This window comes from Astyanax mexicanus, chromosome 9, assembly GCF_023375975.1.
Source record: "Astyanax mexicanus isolate ESR-SI-001 chromosome 9, AstMex3_surface, whole genome shotgun sequence".
NCBI classification, from domain to species: domain Eukaryota; kingdom Metazoa; phylum Chordata; class Actinopteri; order Characiformes; family Acestrorhamphidae; genus Astyanax; species Astyanax mexicanus.
The window spans coordinates 8,741,212-8,754,565 of NC_064416.1; the positions used below are offsets into that span (position 1 = coordinate 8,741,212).

At 40.6% G+C, this 13,354-nt stretch overlaps 1 protein-coding gene across 4 annotated transcripts in view; it reads right to left on the reverse strand.

Annotated features, from left to right (window-relative positions):
- The window catches only part of LOC103034155 (spectrin beta chain, non-erythrocytic 4), a 107,185-nt gene that overhangs the window by 52,540 nt on the left and 41,291 nt on the right, over nt 1–13,354 (reverse strand). For all 4 annotated transcript variants that reach the window (XM_022679447.2, XM_022679444.2, XM_022679443.2 and 1 more), the window contains exons 12-19: nt 12,975–13,277; nt 12,109–12,259; nt 10,647–11,071; nt 9,166–9,611; nt 7,967–8,104; nt 4,468–5,224; nt 1,964–2,166; nt 529–619 (exon numbers count right to left, since the gene is read on the reverse strand). In XM_022679447.2, coding sequence (XP_022535168.2) covers nt 529–619; nt 1,964–2,166; nt 4,468–5,224; nt 7,967–8,104; nt 9,166–9,611; nt 10,647–11,071; nt 12,109–12,259; nt 12,975–13,277 — 2,514 coding nt within the window. The remainder of the gene's footprint in view (nt 1–528; nt 620–1,963; nt 2,167–4,467; nt 5,225–7,966; nt 8,105–9,165; nt 9,612–10,646; nt 11,072–12,108; nt 12,260–12,974; nt 13,278–13,354) is intronic.

Below are 13,354 nucleotides of genomic sequence, written 5' to 3' on the forward strand. Positions count from 1 at the left end.
TAGATCCCTCCATCAGAAGAGGTCTGGCTAATCCTGCTGTGTACTGTTTACTGAGGTTCTCATTCAGCAAATCGAAATTGTGTTTCTTCAATTGATCTAGTGGGTGGGGCTCTGGTGGGGATTGAGGGTTGAGGTTCTATGCAGGTTTCCTTATTGTGACGTCACAATAAGCGAGCATCTAAACGGCTCATAGAAGCATATGATTCCGGACATTAAACTCTTTCAGCTGATTTACAGAAAACGGATGGATTTTTGAGTGTTTGAGAGTTTTTATAGGAGCAGTCAAGACCAAAGTGGAAACACAAAAGCATGCAAATGTAATTTTTGCATAATACGTCCCCTTTATTGTGTCAAATGCATAACATTTGCTTAAGAGTGTATCTACACATAATAGGTAATTTCTAAACCTAAACTCCAACCTTTACCAAACATAAATGTCTCTCTTTTGACGCACCCCTTTGTTGCCAAAGGGAGGTCAAATCAATATACTGTTTCACGTTTTGCAAAAAAAATAATAATATGTCTTACCTCATGACAGTCCTGCAGGAACCTCTGCAGCTCCCACTGATCGTTGAGTTTACTGAGCCACTGCTGAGCCAGGTCACGGTTTTGGTTCCCTCTGTGGGCCAAACACAAGCAAACGGCCAATAAACCACATCAGTCTGACAGTAAGCAGCGTGTAGCAGAGCATGGGGTTAGATTTAGGGGAAAGGAGGAGGCTGGGGTGCCAGCCGGTTCCATTCAGAGCAGATTTCATGCGTTTTATTATCACTCCTTCATTCAGAGCGGAGTGGACCGTGTGTGTTCCTTTGTTGGCTCTCTAAAGAGAGGCGTTGTTTAAAACGTATGGCATCTGATGGAGCAGCTGCACTCTATTGTCCAACAAAGGCGGCTGGAGCGGCTGACGGGCTACAGCCCACGCAGTATTCAAAGGGCCATAGCTATACATTCACAAAACACATGCACAGAACATAATGAACACACATTAGTCGCTTAATAAACCCTCCAGTCTGATGCAAATACAGTGTGAGCAGAAATTTAGTCCAGAGTAGACATCCAGTGGATCTCATCTAATCTCTATTTAAAGAATTTTTAAATCATATATCTATTTTCTTGTCCAAAATTGGAGCTTTCACACACTTTGGTGAACACGCATCTTCCAAATTCCATACACTCTGCCATATTTACATGCTACATATCCCCTGCATTTTGCTCTATCCACTGATAAACAAGATCATTATCCTCTTTCCACAGGCCCCTAGTGGCCAGACTAGACTGTACTGATAAAAATACAATTAACTGCATAAATTGTCTTTGTAAACTAAAGAAGTATGTCAGATACCAAACACATCTACACTCATTGATTGGTTTTGATGTCAGTGGTCAACCATGACAGTCTGTTCTGCTCTTTTAACACTGTTACACTGTGAAAACATAATACAAACATGAATTTAAATATGAAAAATGTGATTCGAAACATCCCCAACAAGAATAATAATTTTTAATGGAGGGGCCCCTACTGGCACAGATACTGCATGGTGATGTGCACCAGCATTCAAGAACTCCAAGGACTGTTCATTTCATTTCATTCTTACACTAAAATATATGTATATAATAATAATAATATATGATGTGACTTTACATTAAGACTTTTTTTTACTTGGAGTAGGCTGGAAGTGTACCACATATTGACATCACATTTTGCTGACAAGTTAATTCCTTGTAGGTGACTGATGAGAAAAAGTTGATCAACTAATTGAGCTGAGTAAGATAATAAATAATCTAGTTACTGTGAACTGTGGTCAGCTTGTTTTACTTTTTTTTTTTTTTACCATTTTTAATATAAACTAATTGTCAGTTATGGTGCTTTCAGTTCAGTTTCAGCACTTCATTGCTTGATGCAGTTCTACGCAGTGCATCAGCTGTGAGACGGCCTTAAAGGCTTCTGTGAAAGGTCTCTAACCTGGTTGCGAGTAAATCCACTCGTTCTCTGATGCGGTCAGAGTAGATGTTGCTCTGACTGATGAGACTCTCTCCAGCTTCTATTACGGCTTTGATCCGGTGCAGGTTCAGCTCCATGGTGGTGGTAAATTCTTTGTGCTTCTTAATGGCAGCTTCCACCGTCTCCACCGTGGTGGGGAGCTCAACATGGGCCAGAGCTGATTCCTGAAAAGACAGTATGCAGTTTAGGCCCGACCATTCATCTTACAGCAGTTTAGAACCACACATTCATATTACAGCATTTTAGGCCCTCCCAATCACCCTAAAGCAGATTAGCCTCATCCAATTTGCCTACAGAACAGTGTAGCCTCACCCATCTAGCCTACTGATCAGTGTAGCCCCACCCATTCATCCTACAGAAGTTTAGCCCCCATTTAATCCCCATTTAGCACCCATTTAATCCGTGCTCTTTCAGAATAAATCAACTTTAAACCCTATCCATTCAATCTACAGCAGTTTGGCTCCACTCATTCAGTCTATAGCAGTCTAGCCCCATCCACTCAGTCTAAAGGAGTTTGGCCTACTGCCTACAGTAAAACACAAGTGTTTTTATTTATGCTCTTAAAAGCACATTTACACATTTTAATGCCATTTTACTTACTACTTGTCTGTTTTTTTTTTGTACAGCCCTACCAGAAGAAAGATTAAAGAACAAGAAAAGGGCAAACAAACAGAATCTGCTATAAAAACGATTACTCTAAACCTGCTCACTGTGTGCGACATCTCAAAAATAAACGAATTTAGGAGGCATCTCGTTCTGTGCCTGCAGGCCCACACTGCGAGCTGCTCTGTTAGCAAATTGGAGTGGACACATGCCCCGGCTACACGGTAGCGCACGCCTTTTGACATTTACAGAGGATCTGTAAGAGATTTCTTTAGCTGACCCTAAAAAAGCAGCAAATGTCTCGAGAGTAAAGCGAACAAAAGCCTTAAGCTGCTCTGATACCTGTGATATTTTGGTTGAAATTCTGCATTTAAAGTTCTAAACAACAGTCAGATATGCTTTTAATGTCCTATATTTTATATTTTCTTTGTTCATTTCAGTTGCACTTATGTTCTGCTGTAGGCGAAATGGGTGGGGTTAAACTACTTAATGTTAAATAGATGGGGCTAAACTATTATAGACTGAATAGGTGGGGATAACTACTGCAGACCGAATGGGTAGGGTTAAAATATTTTAGACTGAATGGGTGGAGATAAACTGCTGTAGGCTGAATGGGTGGGGCTAAACTACTGTAGACTGAATGGGTGTGGCTAAACTATCTTAGATTGAATGGGTGGAGCTAAACTGCTGTAGGATGAATGGGTGAGGCTAAAATATTGTAGGCTGAATGGGTGGGGCTAAAATATTATCGACTGAATGGGTGGGGCTAAAATATTGTAGGATGAATGGGTGGGGCTAAACTATTACAGATTAAATGGGTGGGGCTAAACTACTATGGACTAAATGGGTGGGGCAAAATATTGTAGGATGAATGGGTGTAGCTAAAATATTGTAGACTGAATAGGTGGGGCTAAAATATTATCGACTGAATGGGTGGGGCTAAAATACTGTAGACTGAATAGGTGGGTCTAAACTATTATAGACCGAATGAGTGGGGCTAAAATATTGTAGACTGAATGGGTGGAGCTAAACTGCTGTAGAATGAATGGGTGGGGCTAAACTACCTTATGTTGAATAGATGGGGCCAAAATATTATAGATTGAATGGGTGGGGCTAAAATATTATAGATTAAATTTGGGGGGCTAAAATATTGTAGGCTAAATGGGTGGGGCTAAACTGCTGTATGCACTTTTCAATTAATTGGGTATTCTACACAAGCCACATGAGCACATGTCACCCCGCTGCTCATTGAGCTCCACTGGCTACCGGTTGCTGCTCGCATCAAATTCAAAGTGCTTACAATCGCCTACAAGGTGATGACAGAACAGGCTCCTTCCTACCTGCACTCGCTCCTGAAGGCTTACGCTACCTCCCGGCCGCTTTGCCAAACACTCACACAAAGCAATCCAGACTGTTCTCATACAGAGTTCCCCAATGGTGGAACAAACTACCTTCCACTACCAGATCAGGAGAATCTCTCGCTATCTTTAAGAAACTCCTGAAGACAGAGCTCTTCAAAGAGCACTTACTCTCCTAACACCTCTAACAAACTAACTAATTCTAACCTCATTTCCTTCTTCCTCTTCTCTACTCCTCTATCCCATTATTTCCCTCTGACCTCCTTAAGGCCCTATCTATAGATGCTTTATTTTTAACTTCTATTATTTTTGTACTTAACCTCTTCTATTATTTGCACTTCAATATTGTAAGTCGCTTTGGACAAAAGCGTCTGCCAAATGTAATGTAATGTAATGTAATGTAATGAACAGCATATTTTTAAATTAAAACAGAGAATTTCACCAAAGGTTAACGAGTTTACATCTATAGACAGAACTGTTTCACCAGCAGCTTGTGGTCATCACCTGGTTATTGAGGAAAGCCTCAGCCTGCTTAACATCCCTCAGAAACAGGTGGAAAATGTGTGCCTGGACCAGAACCTCCCTTCTGCTCTCCCACATCTCCAGCAGCTTGTTCCAGCCCACGTCCAGCTTGTGGAGCCACTGCTGTAGAGCGGCGTACGGCAGCGGAGCATCCTCAGACTCCAGCAGCTCATTGACCGCCTGCAGACGCTCGTAATCCTCCTCGTAGCGTCCGATCTCCTCTTTCAGAGCAGCGTGCAGGTTTATCAGACGCTCCGCTTCTTCCAGAGTGTTGGGCAGATCATCCGAAGCTGCGGCCGTCTGCGTCTGAACCAGCCACGTTAAGAAGGAGTCCAGGTCCTGGATAAACTGCTGCAGACGTCCGGCTACAGTCAGGGAATCTTCACAGCCCTGGAGAGTACGCTTTAGCTCCTCCCATTCAACGCTGATGCCTTCGAATGGTACCAGGATCTCCACGGCTTTGTCCGTGTGCGAAGTCGCCAGTTCCTCGGCCTCCTGCTGCAGGTGGATGAGTTTGGGCTCCAGGACAGCTAGAGCTCCTTCCATAGTGGACAGGCGGCGCTGGAGGGCCAGAACGCTGCCCAGGTCGCTGCCCACATACTGCGTGGCGTCGATAGCTTTGCGTTTCTCCTGGATCTGCGACTTTATTTCAGTGCACTCCAGCAGGTAGTTCTGGATACGGAGGATGGAGTCCAGATGATCCTTCTTATGCTCCACAAGCTCCACCATTCGGTTCCACCTGCAGGATACAGACACATTGTTAGTGCTGCTACCATGCTTATGGAAGTTTATAATTGGACTATTTTAAACCAAAACTAGCGAAGACATGTTTGGTGCTCCTTAAGTTTTGCACTGGGGCTACAAGCTAATGAAGCTGAAAAGTAGTGAAAGCTTATATTTCACCAATTAGCACTGTGCTACCTGCATGTATAAATCATGTGCAAAATCTGAAGAAACCATTTGATACATTATTGTTTCATTGGTTTATTGCAAACAGTTGAAAGTTTTTAACTTTGCTGATTTTGGGGATTTAATCATTTTGATTGAACGGTTGTTCCAGTGCAAAAATGAGTTTGCCAGTCTGGCTGCATTAAAGTATTTACCAAAGTAGCTCTTTAAATCATATACCTATTTTGTTAATGGTGCTGTATACAATTTCAATCTAATATAATTGTATAAAAATCAAATGATTCCTCACAGTTTCCAAAACAGTTTATGTGCAGGAAAATGTCTGTGCAGCTCCATGTTTGGACAGGGATAAAAAGGCATAAAAAGGGATGAGGATGTTGCTCTACAGCTGCTCAATTGGTGGGTAACCTTGATTTTATTTTTGTATTTTTGCTGTTTTACAAAAAACAGAAACATAAAAACAGGTTTTCTTACCAGAATTAGCAAAACTGTATAGAGAAACATAATGATTCAGAGAATCGTATAAAATTTACCTTTAACCAACACAGCAAAACTTTAGGCCAAGTTGCAATAATTCACACTTCTTAGACCATGGCCAGTCAAATCAATCTAATCAAAGGTGATTTTTACAGCTCAACAATAAGACCAATAAATAAACAATCCAGGATAACAGACAGACATAAATCTACACTAACAAATAAAAAAACTGACAAAAAATATGAGAGTTTAACAAATAACAGAGCACTACAATACTAAATATTGTTTGGGCTCTTCATTTATTGTGTGCATAAAGGAGTGGACGGATATTAGATCATAGAAAATGGTTTGGACCTGAACCTGAACATGACTCACACTTAGTCATCTGACTCTCTCGCTTTCTATCTCTCTCTCTCTCTCTCCATTTCTCTTACACACACACACACACACACACACACACACACACACAAAAAAAAAAACAAGGGCATGCTAACTGGGCCAACTCTCAAGGCCTCAGAAGATGACACACACTGTGCAGACTGAATAAAGCCACGCCTAAATAACCTGAACTGGCTGAATGAGAAGAGAGACGAATAAAATTAACAGATGGATTTTTAAAAGAACCAGACCTTCCAAGAATGTCTGAAAAATGTGCATCTAATTAACATTGAGGGAAAATTCCTTTATATGATATTTTATATTTGTATGATGAATAATATTCAGTGCTGATTTAGAACCAAATAACAGCTCTCCTGCTGATAAAGCAAAGAATTTCCAGCATAGTTATTTTTCCAACCAAGTGTACTACACACAACAGCAGAAAATAGTCAAATTTCTCCAGGAAAAGCAGCTTAAACACTAATTCCTATAGGACAACAGAGAGTGATCTGCTGAAACACAGTGGTAAAAACAAAGAAATCAAAGAATCAGAACCAGATCAGACTTAAAGTTATGCCTAGAAAGTTATACCTAGATCAGCTTTGATTAGTTCGAACTCACTTACCTAGAAATATCTTAATCTAAATATCTAAATCTGAAAAACTCCATATCTTAATAAAAAAAAATTAAGAAACTCTAATATAAAGTCAAGCATTTTAAGTCCTCGATCACAAGGAAGTCTAAAGACCGATTTGTGTACAGCTGCATATCTTCACTAATATCAATTTAAATACGTCCGATTCAGCTGATATAATCTGTCTACTGATACATCAGTCAGGCTTTTGCCGATACATTGTACAGCCCCAGTGTTTAACCCTGGGTATGTGTGTTGTGTGATGTGAGCTGGTCCAGGTTGGATTAACTCAGTGTGTCAGAACTGCAGCAGATGGCAGCACCCCCAGAGAACCTATTTATGCCAAGGTCGGACCAAAACGGCAACAGTGGTGTTTTTCACACATACACACACACACACACACACACACACACACACACACACACACACACACGTGCAGTTCGTCTGCGTATAAAAGCCATAACCTGGATATTAACACTAAAGAAGTCACAGCCAAATCAACTAACCTCTCAAGGCATCGCCCTCAAATACAGCTCTGGAAAAAATTAAGAGACCACTTCAGTTTCTGAACCAGTTTCTCTGATTTTGCTATTTATAGGTTTATGTTTGAGTACAATTAACACTTCCAAATTCCAAATAAAAATAGTCATTTAGAGCATATATTTGCAGAAAATGAGAAATGGCTGAAATAAAAAAAGAAAGTGCAGAACTTTCAGACCTCAAATAATGCAAAGAAAACAAGTTCATGTTTAAAGTTTTAAGAGTTCAGAAATCAATATTTGGTGGAATAACCCTGTTTTTTAATCACAGTTTTTTAATCATGCATCTTGGCATGTTCTCCTCCACCAGTCTTACACACTGCTTTTGGATAACTTTATGCAACTACTGATGCAAAAATTCAAGCAGTTATATTCCAGAGGTTTTCGATTTGGCAAAATAAAAGAAACTTATCGTTTTTAACTGGTCTTTCTTTTTTTTTCCAGAGCCGTATATTTGTTTGAAGCCACTGTTACAAAACACTGACCCCATTCATACTGGGAGACTGCAGCTACGCCTCATTATCACACACAGGTAATGTTGTACCTGCTGTTGAGATGGTCCTGACACCCCCGGACCTCAGTGGAGCTGGGATGACCACTGTCCAGCAGCTGCTGTACTATCTGATTAACATCCAGAATACGTCCCATCAGGCTGTTCATCTCTTGATCCAGGCTTTCAAACCTAAAACACAAACGCGCACAAAAACACAATTACATCAACTTTAAAAACATTATAATTTACACAGGCATAACACATCATGAGGCATATCCCATGACTTTTGCCATTTCCTATGGAAGCTAAAGAACACTGCACTGACCTGCACTGAACTCAATCATTACCTTCTACGACATATTCCCAGTACAAAAGTCATCTATGTGGCACCAACCATAGGGTCTCACTCCAACCATGATAATTCACGTCACCTTGTCATGAACAGGTAGACCAGTATTTATTCTTACTCACAATGTAGTAGCTCATAACGTACACAAGTTTGGGCATTCCAAGCTGTTGCCTGCAGTAACAATTTATGTACTAATTACATACAGTCCCATGACTTTTGGCATGTCTGTGTATTTAATAAAAATACAGAGAAAAAAAGTTAGAACACCCTATGCCCTATGGGTTAGTACTTCCCGTTTAAATAACTACAGTTAAGAAGTTCCTATTATTGTCTCCCAGTTTCTGAATTTAAGTGGGATAGGGTTTCCCACTTCTCTTTGCAGAATTCTTTCAGCTATGTGATGCTCTAAAACAGGGGTCGCAAATTAAGTTTGGGCACAGGCCAAATATTTTCCAAGCCATTATGTGGCAGGCCACAAAAAAATTCTGTTGTGGAAAATTAAGTGTAATGGGATGATTGAGTGCTACAGAATAGTAGCTCTCCAGCCCAGAGGGTTGTTGAACCCAACTGCAGAACAGTTAATCTTAAAGCAGGTAAACCCAAGAAGAAAGAAAAAATAAATAAATAAACACACAGCTCCTCATGCGGGATCGAACCTGTGTCGTCAGGGTCGCGGTCCAATACACTACCGCTGCCACGGTTAGTGAACACGCTTATATAGGGAGCCCAAAAATGGGCAGAAACTAAAGTCATGCCGAGCGTGACAGAGTTACAGGGGAGGAATGTGAACCAAAGTTCGCCAGAGAAGGATTTCATTTTTTTTTTTTTTCATTACCATTCATTATAGTTCAAACAACCTCAAAGGCCAAATGTTTCATACATTTAAACTCCCTTTCATTACCTGTGTGCTACCACCTCCACATCCTCTAGTCTCTCAGGAACCTCCATCTTGTTCAGCCATTGCTCCTTCTCATCAATCCACACCTCGCAGGCGTTCACCTCGCTGAACATCCGATACACAGCCAGAGCATCATGGAGCCACTGCTGCCTCAATATTGCCACCTCCGCCACCTCCGTGTACAGCTGCTCCACCTCCCCTAGACGCAACTGCACCTCCTCCGACTCGCGGTAGTCCAACGGCAGCGCCACCATGTGTTTGTGCAAAGCTACAACATGCAGCCGATGCTTATCGATGTCCTCCCGGACGCCGCGGTGCTTCTTCAGCAGAGACTGAGTGGAGTACTCGTCATGTCCGAAATCTTCACTGGACACGAGCCTGTACTCGTCCTGCAACCAGGCCGACAGGTCGTCCATCTCTACGGTGAACTGGAAGAAGTCCAGCGCCTCCTGTAGGAAGGGATGTGTACTGTTAGGATCTGAGATAAGTTATTAACTAAGCACCAATTAAACATTTGGCAGTCGAAATTATTTACCCATGTTTGGCTTATTAAATTAAAAGAATATCAACTGAATATCAACAAACTCATTTGAAGTGACATTACAGAGTTTCCTTGTGATTTTTTTAAGCAGCAGTTGCAGGTCCTGCCCCTCTTATCTTGATATATTGCCCAGCCTTCAGTATCTCACACTCAGTATCAGTTTATTACCTCTTCACATACTGGCTGTTTGTTCAGCTGAAAGGTATAAGCTGTACAGGGCTAGGATAGTAACTGAGCTAACTTAGCCTTAGCACTTACCAAAAGACTGTCAAGACTTTCTGTGTTCATCGCTGCTTCACTCACACGTGACTTGAGTAGCACTGCTGATGTAAATGTATTATTAAAATAGCAGTGTTTGAATAAATTTAGGATTAGAATGGCACTGCTGAGGTAAATGTGTTGTGTTTTGTTTTGTTGGCTTGCCTGGAGGGATGTTAAACTGTTTAGTAAATTTGAATATGAGAAAAAATATATAAAAATTATATATAATTTATTATTATAATTTATTATAATTCATATTTTTTTTAATATTCAAATTTAATAAAACATTTTGTTATTGATTTTTGTTTAAAAGGTAAAACAATAAAAATACCATTGCAAAAAAAAAAAAAGCAAAATTGATGTTAACATTGTCCTTTTGTTAAATTTTTTTATTTTGTTCGGTTTCAGCCAAAATTTGTGATTTTGGTGCATGCATACTTGTTACAGTAATACTATTTTGCTATAACTATTTTAAATATATATTTTCTTTAATATACAATATAGCTGTCATCATTTTATAATAATATAAAAATATATATCATATTTTTATCTTGTTAAGTTATATTATATAAGCTTTGATAACCACTTTAGAAATATGAAATATGGAAAAATCTAGAAAATGCTGTCTTTATAATTCCTTTCTCAGTGTTGTATTGACTTTTCTTCACACTCTTTCCCCCACCTGAAGATGTCCGAGCCTCAGGGAAACCTGGTCCTCCAGCCTCTTCCACTCCCCTTTGACCTCCATCAGCCTCTCCTGGATGCCGGCGGTGCCGAAGCTCTTCTGGGTGAGGATCTGTTTGCCCTTCTTCATGGTCTGCTGGAGCAGAGCGCGGCGGGCCAGCATCTCCCCGGACAGACCCTTGTGTTTCTGCAGGAGCCGCAGCACGCTGCTCAGGTCCCTCCCGCAGCCCTGAGTGGCCAGGATGGACATCTTCTCCCGGATCCACACCTCAGACTCCTCCACCTCCTGGAAAAAAGCCCACAGCTCCCGGGAGTCCTCCAGCTCCAAGCGCCGCTTCCCCGCCAGCTGCTTCAGCTCCTCCAGACACGTCGTCACGTGATTCACCCGGTTACAGATCACCTGAGGATCACACGGCTGATAACCTGAGAGAGAGAGAGAGAGACAGAATAAAGAAAATAAATAAGCATTAAAAAAGACACAGAAAGGTGAAAGACATTATAAATGTGTGAAAGAAAGAAAGAAAGAAAGAAAGTGTGTAAAAATACAGTAAAAAATGTGTGAAAAGTTTGAAAGAAAGAAAGAACAAAAGAAAGAAAAGAGAGTGAAAGAAAGAACGTTTGTAAATGTGTAAAAAGAAAGTGGAATAAATAGGTGGGAAAGAAAGAACAAAGTGAAAAATGTGTGAAAAGAAAGAAAGAAACAAAGAAAGAAACAAAGAAAGAAACAAAGAAGCAAACAAAGAAAATAGTGAAAAGTGTGAAAAGTGTGAAATGTATGAAAGAAAGAACAATTGTAAAGCACGTAAAAAGAAAGTGAAATATATAATTGGGAACAAAGTAAGAACAGTGAAAAAGGTATAAAAGAAAGAAAGAATGTTTAGTATAGATAAACATTTTGGCATACATTATAGATTGATTCAGACGAATATAAAATGTTGGTATTTATTAATATTATGATATAGATTTATATGATGCAATATATTAAAACTGTGGTATTTAGAAATATATCAGTATAGGTTAATACATGGTAAAAGATGAATATTTTGGTACATGTTGCTTGAAGTTCGGCCCACAACGTCAGTCCATCTAAGGTTAATGTGTGTCTAGTAAAGCATGGTGCTGGTAGTATTAAGGCTGGTATTGATGCTGGTATTGATGCTGGTATTGATGCTGGTATTAAGGCTGGTATTAAGGCAGGCCCTCTTGTGGCTCAGACTGGAAGCTCTCAGGTCAGCATTACTCACTGTCTCCTGCAGAGGTCTCCACAGACTACAGCAGAGCTACAGCAGAGAGCATTCATGAGATAAGAGACACTGTGTGTGAAGATCCTTCTGTGGACCAGGTCACATGTTCACCTTTCAATAAACTTTAGCAAACATTCCTCTCATAAATCCTGAGTGAGAACTATAAATGTGCAGTGATTTCTGTGTTAAATAAAGGTTCAAAGTTTCAGGACGTACCCTCAATGATGGTGAACTTCAGAGCAGCAGCATTAAGGGTCTGGACTCTTTCTGCCTGGACGGTGATATCGGCCTCCTGCAGCCCGTGCTTCTGCAGCAGATCCTCCACCTCCAGCAGGTGTTTACCATAGTCCTTAGAAAGCAGCATTATCTAAGGAACAAGCAAGCACACTTCATTAAAAACACAGTCCACTGGATTTTCTCTTATACTTCTTGGTTGTACTGTACTTTTTGCATTTACATATGTTGCTTTGGAGCTAAAAAGTTGTGTAGCCTAAAGCAAACCACTTATCAGTAGGGCTAACCAGGAAAAAGGGCTTCAATTTGCTAGGGAGCATTAAGATTAGACTCATTCCATTGGAGCAATGGAAGAAGGTCATCTGGTCCAGGGTGATGGAGTGTCAGGGTAAGAAAAAAGGTGGCTGAAGGGTGGGGGTGGAGCTTTGATGTGGGGTTGATGCTGCAGTTGGTCAGGTTTAGGTTCAGCAACAGTATGTGCTGAATTAGGTCAGCTGACTACCTGAATATACTGAATATAGACCAGGTTATTCCATCAATGGATTTTTTTGGATCGATGACTTCAAGGCAAAATTTAATGACTATACGATTCTTAAAACTTAGTGCAGACATGGACAATTAAACCAAAAATCAACTAAAACTATAATCAAAATGTATTATAGTAGGCCTAATGAATCTGATTAAATACTGACAAGCAATATTTAATAATAAAATGTGTGTCAGATCCTGAGCTCCATTGTTTAGGGCTAAATTACTGAATTAACTCTGAGCTGATGTATTTGTTAGCTAAAAATAGATTTTCTTCATCGATTAACTTGCTTATGCTGAGCTTTACTGCTCGTTCTTACCTGCATCTCCTCCATCCAGTCGATCATGTAGACCATGTCCTGGAAGGTTTTCTGCAGGGCAAGGTTCTTCTCTAGCCTAGTTTTCCTCCCCACCACCAGCTCCTTCAGCAGACTCCACTGGCCCAGGATGTTCTCCTTACGGGCTAGGATTCGCCGGATATCATAATATCCCTCCACCTCCATTTCGGACGCCAGCTCAACCACCACACCGATGCGCTCCTCGTAGGATGAAATGTCTGCCTCAATCGCCTCGTGCTTCTTCATGGCTGCTTCAACTGCAGGCAGGTCGTAGCCAAAGTTATCCTGAGAGAAACGTGTGCAGAAACAGACCCACAGATTAAATACAATAAAAGCAAAGAAAGATCAGCCAAATACAGTGG